The 18,396-nt window shown below is 41.6% G+C and overlaps 1 protein-coding gene across 1 annotated transcript in view; it reads right to left on the bottom strand.

The window, feature by feature from the left end:
- The window catches only part of pkd1a (polycystic kidney disease 1a), an 82,948-nt gene that overhangs the window by 29,683 nt on the left and 34,869 nt on the right, over positions 1-18,396 (bottom strand). Inside the window, exons 8-17 of the mRNA XM_058380581.1 lie at positions 13,431-13,645; positions 11,607-11,728; positions 10,733-10,880; positions 7,756-8,051; positions 6,851-7,615; positions 6,328-6,459; positions 5,921-6,096; positions 5,308-5,441; positions 1,516-5,168; positions 12-158 (exon numbers count right to left, since the gene is read on the bottom strand). Coding sequence (XP_058236564.1) covers positions 12-158; positions 1,516-5,168; positions 5,308-5,441; positions 5,921-6,096; positions 6,328-6,459; positions 6,851-7,615; positions 7,756-8,051; positions 10,733-10,880; positions 11,607-11,728; positions 13,431-13,645 — 5,788 coding nt within the window. The remainder of the gene's footprint in view (positions 1-11; positions 159-1,515; positions 5,169-5,307; positions 5,442-5,920; positions 6,097-6,327; positions 6,460-6,850; positions 7,616-7,755; positions 8,052-10,732; positions 10,881-11,606; positions 11,729-13,430; positions 13,646-18,396) is intronic.

Genomic DNA, 18,396 nt, shown 5'->3' on the forward strand with positions numbered 1-18,396 from the left:
TGAGCACTCGCCTTCTGGGTGGTGGATTCCGGAGACATGCCGTCTTTGCTGACGGTCAGACGGAAGGTGTAGTCCACGTCCACCTCCAGCTCTGATCCGGAGATGACCAGATCCTTTGGACCCAGTCTGAAGTTCAGAGTCGAACAGTGAGAGGCTCCCTGAAAGAAAAAAGGGGCGGGGTTTTTAATTATTTAAAAAAATATGTAATAAAATAATAATATGATATAATATTATAATATCATATTTTTAAACACACTTTTGTATCTTTATGTATTATTCCAGATATTTTTTTGACTTTCTTTGGAGAATTTTTTATTGTTACATTAATTCCTTTATCAGTTAAATTTTTTAGAGCAGAAAATCGTTAAATGACTATAATATCACTCTGAACTATTGCCTCGACCCGGAGAAGCGCCTCCTGATGCACTTCTACCCAAGAAATCTCTCTTTAAGCTGTTGAAGGTCCTCATCGCACCACTGATGTATCTGCCATTTCCTGTTTTGTCTCTGTGGCTCCCAGACATCCATCTCCTTTATCCATCTAATCGGAGGAGCTACGGCGAGCTCTGAACGTCTCAGAGAGAAAAAAAATATATAAACCATTTCCTTTCTTTATTTTGCTTCTGCTTTTTAGGGTTACGCGTCATTTCATTTCGTCCCTCAGCTCTGAAATATAAGATTAAGGTCGACACTGATGCCGAGGCATATTTTCTTAAATAATATCCAGTAGGTTCTGTGGATTTGAACTTTTTATCCGGAATTTCGTTCAGTTATCTAAAGTTAACTGTTCACTGTTATATTTATCAGTTCACAAATAAGTTCATCAATATTTGTTTTTAACTTTAGTTAAAAAAAAAATCCTTAAACCTTGCATCCGAAGTTTACACTAAAAGTCCACTTAGTAAGTAGAAACCCACTTTCTCCATATGACTGGCATTTTCCAGCATTCCAAAATGTTTAGATGTTAAACTGGAACATCCAAAAAAAAAAAATCCCACTGCCTGAGTCCTGCCAGGAAAGGAGAGCGCACACCACAGTAATCTTCATTTTTTTGTACAGAGAAGGCAAAGGTTGGGAAAAAGACAAGCCAAGCAGGAGCAGACAATCTCTCTGTGGCCATATTAAGAGGCAAAGAGAAAGAGGAAAATGAAAATAAATCAGCCTTAATTATCTTTTCCAGTGATTTTACTGGGCAAGTATCTGCGCTCTTTATCCTGTGGTGGGTAATGCTCACCAGCTACGCTGTGCTGTGAGCTTTAGACTTTTAAGGGCTATATTCAACCACAAATAAGTGGCTAAAAGTTTGGTTATGTAAGTAATAGAATTCTTGGGGACTCGGTGTTAGGGTGGCGTGATGTGACCCGAGTTACTGTTAGTTGAATATTTTCCAATAACAGCATGTCTGTAAGTGTTTTATTCCTCTTTCACCACAAAAAAACAAACATTTCAAACTGCATTTTTGTATTACTGACCCCCTCTTAAAGTTATTAATATAAAACAGGTTGTAATTCTTACCTTAGAAGTGTTGACACATTCCCAGTTGTAATTGATCAGGGTCTGACTGTCCAGGTCCAGGTTGGGATCATAGGATTGGTTTGCATTCAGTTGTAGGTCCTGAGTTTTGGACCACACACGATAGGTTCCACCCTCAATGATAGGTACCAACTTGGCGGACATCACCGAGAGCTGAAGACAGGCAGCCTTTTTCAAGGGAATTCCTTTGTAAGACAGGGAAAAGATCAGGGTGTAGTTTTTGGCAGGAAGTGTCATCTTGGGTATGGACAATTGCAGCCTCCGGACATCGACTTCTGCGGGAAGATGGACTTTAAATGGTGGCGTCAAATGGTTTTCAAATTCCTGGCAGTGAGATGCTGAGAAGATCTCCCAGAGATATTCGGCACCATAGCGAACACAGCCTTTGAGATCCACCTTTGCTTCGACTAACGCTGGTTTGGAACGCCAGATGGCTATCCTTGGAGCTTGAACCACCTGGACTTCTGGTTCGCTGCACTCTAGTACACGTATGTTCACCTCAAAGAAAGCAGTAATCCAGCTAACCAGGTTGCTGATGTTGACTTTAGCTATGTAGTGGCCAGGTAAAGAATATACATGACTGACAACAGAAGTATCAGAAAGGAGGTCCGGGCTTCCATCTCCAAAGTCCCACTGGTATCTGAGAGAGTTGGACTGTGGGGAAACTCGTGCTTGAAAGATTACTGTCTTGTTAATAAAGGTGTCCTGAGGTTGAGCCTCTAAGATGGCGGACTTAAGGATATTCTGGACAAGCACATTCTTGGTCTCATTTTGAATGTTAAGTGCATTAAAGGCACTCACACTGATGGTCAGCAAACCTGGCTCCTCAGGTACATATGTGGCTTTTGGATCCAACATGGTTGTTTTAGCTCCATGATGAAGATCAAAGGTCCATAGGTATGTCACAGGGCTGCCAGACTGTATGTGAGCCTCAAAGGTCTTGGGAACACCCACAGGTATAGCGTCTTCACAGCAGTCTAAGATGGTAAGTTTGGTGATGGGTTCCGAGACACATATATGCATGTTCCTCCGTTCTGAGCTTATCTGATTCCATGCAGTCAGATTGACATAGTAGTTGTCTACTCTGCTGAACTGGTGTACATAGGTAAGGTTGGGGTAGACGGTTGCATCGCCGCTAATGCTCAAGGTGTAGCTAACTGAGGTGCCTGATGCGACAGAGATGGTGAACTCCACATTCTCACCAACTGCAACATTCTTCTTGCTGGCTCTGAACTCAAGCCCCTGAATTCTGTCTTGCACAGTGAAGTCACGAGCTAGCACCTCACTACTAATGTCATTTGAGACATTCAAAGTGACTGTGAATGTTCCTGGGTATGAAAATATGTAGTATGTGGACTGCTGACTTGATTTTGCATGATTTGGCAAGAGCCACATCCAGGACACATTCGATCCAGTTTGGACATGGCCAGAGAGAGATACATTGACTCCAGAGGCAATAAAGTTCTGCTCAGTGACATTGGTTGTGGTGAAGGTAACCCCAAAAACTGGTTCTTGGACACTGAGCTGTACTGAAGCCATCTCCTTGCTAACCTGGTTTGAAACCTCCACATTTACTGTCTTTAGACCTGGACTTTCAAAAGCATGCCAGATGGAAGGCTCATTAAATCGCAACGGATCATCATCTATCCACCATTTATACTGCAGATCACTGCCTGTATTCACAAACACAGTCATGTTGGTGATGGTGTTGATGGCTGTGGGGTTTGGGAAAGCCTCCAGAACTAGTTGTCCAACAGGATCAAGAAATTCAATAGTGCGGTTAACAATTAGTTGGCCGAGCAAATTGGTGGCCTTCAAGAAGACCTCGCAAGGTCCAGGTGTGGAATAATTGAGTTCTATGTTCTTGCCTGTGAGATTGAGAGCAACAGTATTTTCGTATTCTTTCAGAAGGTTCCAGTTAAAAGACATATTAGTGCCATCTTTTAGCACAGCCTGCAAGTGCAGGATGCGGTTGGTGGCAAAACAGCAGCTGTCCCCAATCTCATCAGACACTATCTGTAAACCTTCCAGCTCCCGTTGTACAAATATGTAAATGCTAGCCTGAGCAGTGCTGATGTCATTTTCAGCAGTTACGATTACATTGAACATTCCAACAGAGCGAAAGGTGTAGTACATAGGGTGTGTGCCTGGAATGGAGGTACAACGGTCACAAAGAATCCACGAGTAACGCACATGATCTCCTTGGTCAAGATGGGTCTCAAAGTGTACTGTTGCATTCAAAGGAACATTCACAAGGCTGGCATTGACTGAAAGTCCTTGAATAGGGGCTAAAACCGTAACAAGAATTTGGCTTTTATTTTCGCTCACATCATTCTTACCTGTAACACAGATGTCAAAGATACCTGAGGAATTGTAGGCATGTGTCACATTGTGCCCTGTAAGGACTGTCCCATCCCCAAAGTCCCAACTGTAGGCAACAGTATCTGAGTCAGAATATGTTATGAAGGTGTAGTCCTGCCTCAAGGCCAGGTTTTTACCCTTTGTTCCATTATGCCGTATAAACAAATAGCCGACAGGTTGCTGCACTTCAACTTGCACACTGCTTATGCTGTGTGAAATGTTGTTAAGGACAGTTACAGTTATTATATACAGACCTGGGCTTTTGTAAGTAAAAACCATCCTGTCTCCACCTGTAATCTGACTTTTTGAGTCACTGATCCCAAAATCCCACAAGTAGGTGTAGTCAAATTCCGGAAAAGCGGTGACGGTAAACCAGCTGTCCTCTCCAAGTCTGATAAATCTGCTGGAGAGTTCAAGAGTCACATTGGAGACTTCAGGTTGGACACAGATCCAATTAAAGAAATTCGCTTTGTTCACATTACTCGACATGAGGAGAGAAAGATGGTAATTCCCACTTCCTTGGTAAGAGTGTGTTATAGTAGGGGTTCCATATCGCGTTTCATTGGCAGTTCCATCCCCGAAACTCCACATATATTGATGAGATGATGCATTTCCTGATACAAGAGCATAGAAGTTGATATCCTTTTTTTCCTGAACGCACCCAGAAGGCTCCAACCACAACACCTGCAGCACAAACACCTGAACATGTATGGATTCCCATTTTGAGCTGATGGCGTTGCTTGCAGTTACATTGACTGTGTAGTTTCCATCTTTGACATAGGTGTGTTCAACCCATGGTTCTGAACGCATGAGAACAGTCCCATCGCCCATGGAAAAACTCCAGCTGACATTGTTGCCTGCTTCCAGAGTAGCCACAACGATTGTAGGGGTGTTGAACTCAGTGGGAGCAGATGTCCTAACCTCCAAACCGTCAATGTCTTCATACACTATGATTACTTTACAGCTGTCTTTACTACTAACAGTGTTGTTAACGTTCACGCAGACCGTGTAGGTGCCACTTTGTGCATAGGCATGATAGACCCTTCGCTCACGCCCTTGCTGTAAGGTGGAGTTGTCACCAAAATCCCAAGTGTAGATGATTCCGTAAGGGGATGGTAAAGGATGAGCCTCGAATGCAGCAGGCTTTTCAGCTTGCAGGAGCTCTGGTTCGGTGTTGATCTCCACCGAAGTTAGAATGCTGAACACGTACACGTCGAGTTTGTGGGTTTTATTCTCATAGCGGTTGAAGACAGACACTCTCAGGTTATATTCTCCTGTAAAAAAAAAAAACAAAAAAAGGAGAAAGAGTTGGTGCATTTTCAGTAACTGCAGTAGAAAATGAGCAGCTGGTTTCTGGAATATGTTCAGACCACTTGTTTATTCCATGCAATTTATTTTCCATGAGATATCTACCTGGTTGTTTGTACGTGTATTTGACTTCATGCTGCAGGAAAATCTGTTTTTTTGATGGATCAGGGCTCTGATACAGGGCAACGTAAGGTGGTTTGAAATGATTCTCCATTTTATCGCCATCTGCGAACAACCACCTGAGACACAGCAACTCATCAGATACAAAAAGCACATACAGAATATACAGAAGAACACAAAGCATCTTTCATTCTGGAAATTGTACGCACTCGACTTCTAATCAGTTTACAAAAGTATCGTATTAAGGCTTGGATTAGAAAAGTCCAACATAATGCGTGTTTGAACAAGACAAGAGACAGGAAGACAAGAGCTTAGTCATGCTTTTGATGGTGTAGGACTTTAAATAATTAAGATGGATGTGAAGCTGTGAAGCTATTTTGAACCAAAATTCTCTTTGATCATCTCTGTCTCTGAAGTGATCCCACTACTGAGATCTGATATCTAAATCTATAACTTAAACTTCTCTCTTTCAGTCACAAAGTTTGCCAGTGGAAAAGTGCTGGACTATTCCCAGTGGAAGTGGACTTTTCTTTTACATGAACCTCACGTACTTAGAAGTTCTATACAACAAAGTTGACCATACGGTTACGGAACTAACAGGAAAGTGGCGTCCACCGAAATGTCCACCTCCACTGAAGCAGACAGGGTCAGCTGTTCGCCCTGCGTCACAATCTCAGGGACGCCCCGGACGGTGATCTCGCTCATGGGGTTCATTTTATCCACGGTCACATTGAAATCCTCCGTTAGGTTGCTCACGTGGTTGGAAGCCGTTACCTAAGAAGCCGAAACCAAACTTTAGCTAAACTTCACGGACAAAAAAACGAGTGCAGATCAGTAAATATTAGCAATTCATAAATCTGAAAACCCTGCTAATGTAGACAGAAATGTGTTTTTTTTAGAATATTTAATCTCAGACCTTGAAGCCACTGAACTATTTCAGTTTGAACTCAAATAAAAACTGTCCTTCAACATGTCATGAATGTTATTAGTCAGGCAGATTCTCACTGTGAGTTTATAGACAGCGGCGTTCTGGTAGATGATGTTGAGTACTGTGTTGTAATATGTGAAGTACGGTTTGTCGTCCACTGTCCATCGGAATGAGGGGTCCGTTCCTCCTTCCACAGATGCTGTGTAACTCTAGAATAGAATACATTAATGAGACAAGAAATAGGGCAAACCTTTTCATGACCCAGCTAGAGAGCTGATGATTAGAGACATGAACCTCACCACTAATACAAATGTCAAAAGGAGAGAAGTGATGATTACAGAAGAAGAACGAAAAAAAGAGGGACAATAAGCATCTTTTCCAAAGAGGAAGATAGATGTGATGAAGAGAAGGCTATGAGCAACATGTCCGAGAGCATTAATATGCATGAAGATTAATGAGATAGGTCTCTTGTGAAGAGCTTCAAATGATTAGACAAAACTGACAAAACAGAATTACAACCATGCCCCATCCATCATATTGTCATCATACTGTCATCTTTATTGATTTCAAAAGTTCTAATGAGATTCACAGTGTGCTTACCACTACAGTTTCCATCAGGACCCTGTGGGCAGGATGGGGCTGAATCTGTAGCCCTCGCAATGGCTCCTCCACCCTTGCCTGAATCTCCAGAACAGCCTCAGTTAACTCACTTTTGGCATGTAGGACCAACTTGGTGTGCCCTGGTGTGGAGCCCAGTTCAAGGTCCAGCCAGGCAAACAGGGTATCATTGTTTGACATGTCTGTCTTGCATTCAACCACTCTGGACTCCAGTTCTTGTGGGCAAAACCTTTGAAAAGGGATGGTTTTGTTGCTGCCTTGCCACCCAATCATAGCACTGTGCTCAGAATGAACCTTGACTAGTACCAGCGTTTGATTAGGAAGGAAGTAGACTGTTCCGTTAAGGTTGGTTGGATAGACCAAGGTGAGGCCCAGAGGTGGGATGACATGGATTGAACAGGAGGCAGCAATGGGGTAGTCAAGATCATCTGATATCACTTCCAGGCTGTAGTCACCCATTTGGGGTAGGCCAGCTTTGAGAAAGGGACCTCGCAATTTGGTTTCATTCTGCCCAACATATAGCACCCTAATCGGGCAGATTAACTCATCCACCCACTTTCCATCTCCAATCAGCTCCAGGGTTTCATTAGAGTCAAGCCAATCAGACCGATTTTGGACCAGAATGCTCTGCTTCCATGGTGAAGAGGGGTCAGGAGAGCACTCCAGTAGGCCAGAGGTTCCGGCATCATGCTGAAGGGCGATGAAGTCACCTGGGACAACTAAGAGGTCTTCAATTTCCTCCTGGACCTGGGGTAAAGCCACAGTTAAAGAAGAGCAGGGGTATCAACAAACATAAGTAGTTGTATCCTGGTTGGTTATTTTAAATGCTGAAAGTTCTCAAATTTGAAACAAAAATATCAGACTTTTCGAATTCCAAGTTATCTCACCAGTGTGTGTGTGGAGGCTCCAGGTAGCAGGGTGAACAGGACCTCTCCCACCAGGCTGTAGTGTGGGCGCAGGGTGCCAGGGGGCAGGGGTTCCACCCCAGAGCAATTTGGGCATGAGTCTGGCTGACATGGGCGACTCAAGGGCAGGCAGGAACCCACAAATGGACACCACTGATGCCATACAGGGCAGGGTGAAGCTTGAGATGGAGATGAGGAAGTAGTGGTGGAGGTGGTGTCATTGGGCCAGGCGTCCAGGGACCGGCACATAGCAATGGGACCACAGAGATCACCGCAGCCTTAAAAAAGAAAATCACAGATAGAAAAGGGAAGAGGTTGACTTCATGTTTATAATATTTCACTGATCCATGTTTGTTATCCTATTTATATGCCTTTAGGGAACTTCTTGTTCTTTTGGTTGTCCATTAACCAAACCATAAAGTAAGGTAAGTTATGGTAGGTACATAGGAAAGACCTCAGTTTTCTGAGCTCAGTGCTTTGGGCCATTACCAGATCTAATAGAGCAACTGGCCTCACTTTGGTTTCACTTCAACTATGAATAATGACTATATGCCAGATTTTTAAAAGTTTAGTTCAAAGCTTAAATAAGATAGCTAAAAAATCCATGAACACAGCTTTGAAGAGAACTTCTAAAGCACACATTTGTTAAGGTACATGATTATTGTTCTGGGTTTTTGACTGGAAGGTTGCGGTTCAAGCCCCTGCACTAACAAGCCGCCACTGTTGGGCAATTGAGCAAGGCCATTAACCAGCCCTGCTCCAAGGGTGCTGTATCATGGCTGCCCCTGCGCTCTGACCCCAGCTTCCTCAGCTTCATGTGCAAATAAAAGAATTCCACTGTGCTGTAATGTATGTGAGGCGATACTAATAATAAAAGCTTCTTCTTTTATTTCTTTTATTGTGCGGTTCAAACAACAAATTAATCACTCACTCAGAGATGCTAAGGCTGGCACTTTGTGTTGGAGAAGAATCATGTCTGGAAAAAAAGTATGCCGAGCAAACAAGTGTAGTCTAGACTCTTTCCAAAGAGGTATGTACTCAAGTTGTGATGAACAGTTGGAATTATGGTACTATGTGATTCTGACTTGTTAAAAGCTTTCACATCTTTCCCAAACTTGTAATTGCCAGTCGGAAACCCAGCATTTACTGAAAGCTTTGATACAAGCCCTGACTGAAGTCGGGTCACAAACAAACGCTTCTACAGATAAACATGGATAGGTTCAAGGTTTGGATTTTTACCACAGCACTCTTGAGCTTTGGATTCCGAGTGTCTGACAGTAGTGCAGCTTCCAATTACAGGTTTATATCAATGCTCTCGAACCAGTGGTGATTCATGGTTAAGACTCTGGGTTGTTGCTCAGGGTTCAAGCCCCAGCACCACTAAGCCCCACCGTTGGGCAATTGAGCAAGGCACTTAACCCTCCCTGCTCCAGGGGCACTGTGTCATATCTGCCCCTGCACTCTGACCCCAACTTCCTCAGCTTGAATATGCGAAGAAAAGAATATTGTAATGTACAGGTATGTGTGGTGATGATAAAGACTTTTTGGCCTCAGTTCTAATACATTAGCGTTTCCATAGTAACAGCTCATTGACCAGCAACATGATGTAATTCTATCAATAAGTGAATTACTGTTATTGTTTTGTCAAAGCAACACATGCAGTTAATGATATGGTGATGTTTCCTGTTAGGACATTTATGGAAGGAGTCTCCAGTCTAAATACTTTGTGTTTTTGCAGTTTCTTGGTAACAAGCTGCATTTCTTTTATAATTAACTTCACGAGAAAGTGAGAGAACAGCTACTGCAACTTATTATCTGGGTTTTGCACAATAGTAATTGTAAGAGTAACCCCTGCGGGTCCTACTCGCACCCTCTCCAAATGGGTCTCGAACGCGGGTCTCCGGCACTCACAAGGAGGATAAAGACTGCAGCCACTCAGTCAGTTGCTAGTGCACCTCTTGAGATCAGGGGAGTGAGGTGTACCTGCACAACACCTACTGCTGGCCTCTATTACACTCACCCTCCTAAACCTCACTTCCATCCAGGTCACGGCACCAGTGTAACCCCTGCGGGTCCTACTTGCACCTACTCCGAGTGGGTCTCCTGCGTGGGAGGCGGGCACACTATCAAGGAGGATAAAGACTGCAGCCACTAGCATCAGTCGCTAGTGCGCCTCTTGATATCAGGGGAGTGAGGTTTACCTGCACAGCACCTACCGCTGACCTCTGTTACATAAGCAGATAAAAAAGAATGGGTCTATTGATCGGAAGGTTGTGAAATCCCAGGAGCACCAAGCTGCCACTGCTGCGCCCTTGAGCAAGGCCCTTAACCCTCAGTTTCTCTGTTGCTCTGGATTTGGGTGTAGCTTAGCTTGCAGACTTTAGCTTTCCATCTTAGAACTTTCATAGTGTTGTGGCGGGGATAGATGAAGATGAAGATGTAACAAAGTGAATATGAAGGTCAAGGAGGAATAGAACAATGTTTGGAAAAGCTGGCAGAAAGAAGAACGGTGAGAACAATGAGAGAGAGAGATGTATAACTGCACAATGTCTCGTTCCTAGAAACTCTCTCTCTTCCTTTTCTACTTTGTAACTCAGTCACTTCCTCTCTCTCTCATGCTTTAGATTCTCTACATTCCACATGCATTGTCATTCTTTGTCCAAGATCAATAAAAAAATGGAGTGAACACACTCTCTGTCCTCGAGAGAGTCTGGCGGTATTGACAGACATGGAGAAGCAAAGACCTCTGGGTAAAAGGAAAAAGGGTAGAGACAGGATGAGGAGAGTGGTCCAGAGGGAAGGGACCTAGTTTAGTTGTTGTGATTCATGACCTGGTGTGTAATGGAAAAAGGCAAATGACACAAAACAAAGTGCACGTCAGTAGAAAACGAGGGCGGAGTTTGTGTTCTCGTCTGAGGAAAAAAGACTAAATGTGTGTGTGTGTGTGTGTGTGTGCTACCTGGCAGCAGCAGGTGTAATCCAGTCTGGCAGTGCGGTCGGTACACCTGGAAGCGGACGTGTGTGTGTGAGCTCAGAGTGTGTGTGATCAGCTCCAGAGAGGAGAGACGTCCACTGTGGGTGAAGCTCAGAGATGGGAACAGAAGCAGCTAAAACACACACACACACACACAGAGAAACATCACAGTACATGTGAATGAATAGACATGCGCCTTAAAGCATGTACATATATATATACACTACCAGTCAAAAGTTTGGACACACCTTCTAATTCAATGTTTTTTGTTTAGGGATTTATTTTCTACATTCGAAAATACTACATAAGAACAATCCTGGAGATTTCAAAACTATGAAATAACACACATGGACTTCAGTAATCCATATGTAATGACAACAAAAAACAGTCAGTTGTTATTTTAAGACACGAAGGTCAGGTGTTCTGGAATAGTTCTTGCAAGAACAGTATTGTCAAGTGCATTTGCAAAACCCATCAAGCACCATGATGAAACTGGCTCACATGAAGACCATCCCAGTAAAGCAAGACCAAAACTGACCTCTGCTGCAGAGGAGAAGTTCATTTAGAGTGACCAGCCTCAGAAATCACCAATTAACAGCACCTCAGATTAGAGGCGTTATGAAGGCTTTACAGAGCATCAGTAGCAGACATATCTCAATATCAACTGTTCAAAGGTCATTATTGTGGATTTTGGCCGCCTTCAGCATTGTTTTACAATGTAGAAAGAAATAAACATCAGGAAAGACCATGGAATTAGAAGGTGTGTCCAAACTTTTCACTGGTAGTATATATATACATATATATATATATATACAGTATATATTTAAAAGTGTGTGTGTGTGTGTGTGTGTGTGTTTACCTCGACGTTGTTGGCTGGTGTTTCTGATCTAGCTGAAGATGAGACTTTTGCATTGATGACATTTTTCTGGGTGTTGAAGACAGCCATACCCACCCGGTACACACCCGCATCAGACACACACACTACAGAGAGAGAGAGAGAGAGAGAGAGAATGATGCTTAAGGGCACTACAGTGGCAGCTCACTGACTCACTCCCTGACTCTTGCTGAGTCACTCACTGACTTAACACTGACTCAATCACTTACTGACTCACTCCCTGACTCTTACTGACTTAACACTTACTCACTGACTCTTACTGACTCACTGACTCAATCACCTACTGGCTGACTCACTGACTTAATAACATACCGACTTACTGATACTTACACTTACACTGACTTAATCACTTACTGAATCATTAACTGACTCACCCTGACTTACTGAATCACATACCGACTTACTGATACTTACAGACTAACGCACTTCCTGACTTAATTACTGACTCACACACCGACTCACTTAATGACTCACTAACCTAACTGCTGACCTACTCACTTACTGACTTAATTACTGACTGACTCACTGACTTAATATACTGGCTTATTTAATCAATTATAGACTGATCACTTACTGACTTAACAGCTTACTGACTCACCTACCGACAGAATAATGTACTGAATTACTTACTGACTTACTGACTCACTTCCTGATTGAAGTATCTGGCAGTGCTGTGATGGGATTACATCACTCTAAAAACCCCATTTGTGTGTATGTGTGTGTGTGTTGACTTTTCATGCACAGCGTCCTTCCTCTCCTCCTATTTCCCGAGACAGATTGTTGATTTGTTACCCTGAAACGTTCTGAATCCCGGCTCGTTCCTCACGCAGACAGATAAAAAGTGCGAGATGGAGGGATAAATGAACGATCATCTTCAGGGACGCCTGTAATTACTCTCGGTTCGAAACTGCTCTTCTGCTCCTCACTCTATTATTTAACACGTTTCTGACAGGAGGGCTGACAGGATGTGTGTGTGTGTGTGTCTAGCCTAGACAAATGAATGAATACGATACAAATGTAAAGGGAAATAAAAACATCTTCTACTAAGTCATTGTGCTGATAGAGTCTTACAGTCGAGATTTGTAAAGCTCAGGCTTTTACACTATGGACTTTGAGGAGATATCTGACCAGCCTTCAGTCTGGTCAGACTCGCTAAATGATGGACACACCACTTTATAAAGAAGAATCATTTGATCGTTGGTTCAATTCATTTCAGATGTTATAAATCGATGCATTGATTCAGATCTCTCTCTCTTTCACTCTCTCTCTGTCTCTCTCTCTCTTTCACTCTCACTCTAGAACCAGACATATGGATTAACAGATCAGTGATGATGATGGCGATGATGATGATGATGATGATGTCATCAGGACCTGGTTAAAACCCAACATCCGCTTCCCTATATCAGCTTTATGCTAGCTTCTTGGCGGTTTCTTCTTCTTCTCCATGCTCATCACTGACCTTGCGTGTCATACAGCACAGCACTCGAGTTGGTCCTCCATTTCCGGCCCTATTCCAGTTCATGCTTCATGCTAGCTTTGTGTATTGTGTCTATAAGGTCTACATACAGTTAGGGATATCAGACACCATAATACTCTGGGATGAGAGCAGGGGTGCCATTTCTTTTGGGCTTTCTCTCCAGGGTTTTGGATAAATAGTGAGAAATTGAAGTTGTTCTTTGGTTTTTGTGTTAATTCTTTATCTTGACATAAACGCTTTGGTTTGAACCCTCTGGGGATTATTATAATGATTGTGTATAGATGTACACACTGTGTGAGTGTGAGTCTCACCTTGGTGTTTGAATTGGCAGACATAAGCACGTTTGGCACTGCAGGGGTGTGAGCTGGTTTGTCCAGCGCTGCCCAGAGACACACACACGTTTCCGTCCACCAGCGTGGCCCGATCTCTCACTCCGTCCTCTCCTGGCAGTGCCGAGGATCCGTCCACCCAGTGCAGAGACCCGGGAGAGTCCACATCACTGAGACCCAGCCAAATACCACGCTCCCTGTACACACACACACACACACACACACACAAACACAATTACTTTACTATAACAGTACTAATACCTGGGCTTCTCTCTCTCCTCCTCCTGACTCACAGCATGTCACGGTGTTTAGTTTTCTGTTGTCATGTCCTTGTGCTTGTTTGTGTGTTATTTCTCTGGAATATGTCCTGACCTCTGTGCTCTTGTTTGTTGCGGAGTGTTTTGTCTTCTTGATTGATTTTCTAAAGTGACCTTCAGCTTGGCAAAGGTGCAATATAAATAACACACTACTGTTACAGAGAGGAGGGGAAAGCAACCTTACATCTGAAATAAAACCTCAGTGTCCTCAGTGCTAATGACCCTTCACTAATCCCCACATGACCACTCACTAATCACCATTGTTCTCAAAGACCAATCACTAATCACCATTGTTCTCAAAGACCAATCACTAATCACCATTGTTCCCAAAGACCAATCACTAATCACCATTGTTCTCAAAGACCAATCACTAAACACCATTGTTCTCAAAGACCAATCACTAATGACCATTGGTCTCAAAGACCAATAACTGATCACAGTTGTTTGTAATGACCAATCACTAATCACCACTGTTCCAAAGACTAATCACTAATGACCACTGATCTCTAAGACCAAAGTCAAAGAAGCTTTATTGTCACTTCAACCATATATAGCAGATGCAGTACACACACAGTACAAACACTAATCACCACTGATCTCTAAGACCAATCACTAATGACCATTGTTCTCAATGACCAATCACTAATGACCATTGTTCCTAATGATCCATCACAACTCACAGTTGTTTGTAATGAACAATCACCATTGCTCCCAAAGACTGTTCCTGCTGACCAATCACCTCTGTAACATCTTTCGATAAATGACCCTATGATGCCATGTAATGACCTCTAGCAGCTTTGTGAGCTTTTGAGGTATCCGGATCTCCATCAGCTCTCCATCAGCCGAACCGGAGAACACTTCAGGGACATGAACGACTCCGTAATAAATTCAATAGCAGAGTAGAACACAGCCGGTCAGTTTCTATTCCCTTACAGAAGGTCAGTTTCTATTCCCTTACAGAAGGTCAGTTTCTATTCCCTTACAGAAGGTCAGTTTCTATTCCCTTACAGAAGGTCAGTTTCTATTCCCTTACAGAAGGTCTGTTTCGGACATTTTACCCTCTAAAAGCCCGGCTGCCCCGAGGTGAAGGAACACCACTGGATCTGAAGCGAACTCCAGGATTCATGATGCTTCATGGAACATTCTGACATTTCATTTACCTCTGATTTAAACAGCCAGGCATGTGCACCTCCCCCGAGACCTAAACCCTCATCTGTTAAAGCTACAAAATAAATAAATAAATAAATTCTATTATAAAACATTACGGTGAAAAAGAGGGAGAGGAATAACAGAAAGCGTTACGTTCAGCAATAGACTCAACATTCGGTCAGGATTAAAGAGGTTCAGGGAAGGTTAGAGTGCGAGAAATGAACAAAACAGCCATTGTTTTATACGGCTAGCTCGGGTAAACAGGAAGGGGTGGAGTCAACTGCTCCTTTAATACAGGAGTTTTATATTACACTGACTCAGCTCTGCCTACTGAGACTCAAATAACTCACATAATGAAACTCATACATGCCAGTAAGGGGTTAAATAAAGAGGGGGGGGGCAGAGAGGGAGAGAGAGACAGAGAGGAAGAGAGAGGGAGAGAGACAGGCAGAGACAGAGAGAGGGAGAGAGAGGGAGAGAGAGACAGAGAGACAGGCAGAAACAGAGAGAGAGACAGAGAGAGGGAGAGAGACAGAGAGACAGGCAGAGAGAGAGAGACAGAGAGAGAGATGAAAAAAAGGAGTTTTTGTTAAAATATCAAAATAGAAGAGAAGTGTTGTGCCTCATTTCTTACATAAGAATGAGGGTAGGGAAAGGGGCGTGTGTGTGTGTGTGTGTGTGTGTGTGTAGTATATGAATCCCAGGTCTCTCTCTCTCTCTCTCTCTCTCTCTCTCTCTGCTCAGTAGAAGTAGACTGCTCAGATTAATGATGGGTGTGGAACAGGAGACAGGAAATACACACATTCTGTCTCTCATTTTCTCTCTCTCTCTCTCTCTCTCTCTCTCTCTCACACACACACACACACACACACAGAGATAAACACACAGTCTCCTCCCAACAGTGGTGTAACATATTTCCATAACTGTGTGCTTCACCAGATGTGCATCACTCTTGTGTGTTTGTGTGTTTTAAAAATAATAATAATAATAATAATAATAATAATAATAATAATAATAAATAAATAAATAAATAATAATGTAAAAATATTTTAAACCAAAAATGACTAAAATTCCCTCAAAATAAGCTCAGATTCCAAACCAATTTAAAAAAAAACTTCAGAGTTTCACTCTGCTCTATCAGAGAGCGATGAGCGGGGCCCAAGCACCCAAATCAACTCCAGGAGTTTGTTGTGCCTGAAAGCACTAAAATAACAAGATGCATTTCTAAATGAAAAAAAAACAACAACAAGAAATTAAATGATCAGTTCAAGCTTCTCTCACATCAGGAGGAGGAGAATCCAGGCTTTTTATCCGGACAGAACGGAAGAGCAGCACAGGAATATCTGACACCAGATCAGGTGACGGGAGACAAACTGCTCAGAATTCCTAAAGGGAGTGAGATCTCTGCCAGGAAAATCCTACATTTTAATCACACTGCCTCCATTTACTATATTTCTGACATCACTTCCTGTTTCAGTCTAATCTGAAACCATTTCTAGACATGATGCAAATAAATAAATAAATAAATAAATACATAAATAAAGCAAGAAAAAAGTCATGTTTTCAAGCCTACAATATTTTCTTGTTCCCTGTTAATTTATCTTTTTCTATTCAAAGCATTTTTAAGAGGAATGTGTTTGTCTTTGATAATATTAAAGCAGAAACAACAACAACAACAAACAAAAACAAACAAAAGAAAGGGGCATATTTAGTGCTCGGCCCCTAAAGAGACAAAAAAACAGCTTTTAAAGAATTAATTTTGTAAACAAATACAAAATTACATAAAATGATAAACAAATTAAAAAATGTAAACAATTAGTTAATGTAATATACAACACAATTATTATTATTATTATTATTATTATTATTATTATTATTATTGTTGTTGTTGTTGTTACTGTTATTATTATTATTATTATTATTATTATTATTATTATTGCTGTTGTTTAATTTAAATTCAATTTTATTTGTATATCGCTTTTAGCCACTTAAAATAAATACATAAATTCGGGATTTTAATGACATTTTTATATTTTAAATTTTATATTTAATCCAGTGTATTATTAATTATGAATCTAATTATTTTTATTTAAAGTAAATTATTGTCGTCATTATTATTATTATTTACATTGGTGTTGTTGTTTACTGAGAATAATAAAGCTTTATAACATAATAAATATAGATAGTTAGGTGCTTAGTTAGTTAGTTAGTTAGTTAGTTAGTGCTTTACTAAATTTAAACGCAAATGTTTTTTCTAAGACACTTCTGAGAGAGCTGTAGAATGTAAATCCAGCTGAAACCCATCATCCATACTCTGTGTGTGTGTGTGTGTGTGTGTGTGTGTGTGTGGTTAAAAAAAACTTCTCAGTGCTTTATAATTACAGCTCTGATGTAGGTCAGTAATATGCCCTGTTATTAAAGCAGAGCCTCGGATTCCCCACCTCACTGCCTCACTGCCTCTTTCCTCTTAATCTCTCTCGCTTATACTATCTGGGGGGAAAAATACTAAACAAATAAAACGACAACAACAACACAGCGTTAAAACGTAGCTGAGAAAATAAAAGCCCCTCCTCTCGACAGAAGTGAAGAGAGGAAAACAGGGCAAAGAGGAAGAACACTGCACTCCACTACACTCCTACATGCCATTAAACACACACACACACACACTCTGACACACGTCTGCTACTCGCGGTCACACGGACGCTGCTTTTCCATTCATTTTTTTTTTACACACTGGATCGATGACTAGCTCCATTATTTGTTTGTGTTTCAGTCGTGTTACTCTCCTAATTCATCACTGCACTCACCGCTGTTACTGCTGACCAACACTGACCAACACTGACCAGACGTTTTACACAACCATTTATACTTTCATTACAGATAAGAGTTTCCTCTGGTCATGTCATACAAACAGAGTAAAGGAGAGTAAAGAGCAGAGTATAGTATAGAATAGAGAAGAGAATAGAGTAGAGTAGAGTAAAATAAAGAGCAGAGTAGATTAGAGATGAAAAGAGTAGAATAGAGTAGAGTAGAGTAAAATAAAGAGCAGAGTAGATTAGAGTTGAAAAGAGTAGAATAGAGTAGAGTAGAGTAAAATAAAGAGCAGAGCAGATTAGAGTTGGAAAGAGTAGAATAGAGTAGAGTAAAATAAAGAGCAGAGTAGATTAGAGTTGAAAAGAGTAGAATAGAGTAGAGTAGAGTAAAATAAAGAGCAGAGCAGATTAGAGTTGAAAAGAGTAGAATAGAGTAGAGTAGAGTAAAATAAAGAGCAGAGCAGATTAGAGTTGAAAAGAGTAGAATAGAGTAGAGTAGAGTAAAATAAAGAGCAGAGCAGATTAGAGTTGAAAAGAGTAGAATAGAGTAGAGTAAAATAAAGAGCAGAGCAGATTAGAGTTGAAAAGAGTAGAATAGAGTAGAGTAGAGTAAAATAAAGAGCAGAGCAGATTAGAGTTGAAAAGAGTAGAATAGAGTAGAGTAGAGTA

The sequence above is a fragment of the Hemibagrus wyckioides genome, linkage group LG26 (genome assembly GCF_019097595.1).
Source record: "Hemibagrus wyckioides isolate EC202008001 linkage group LG26, SWU_Hwy_1.0, whole genome shotgun sequence".
In the NCBI taxonomy this organism is placed as follows: Eukaryota; Metazoa; Chordata; class Actinopteri; order Siluriformes; family Bagridae; genus Hemibagrus; species Hemibagrus wyckioides.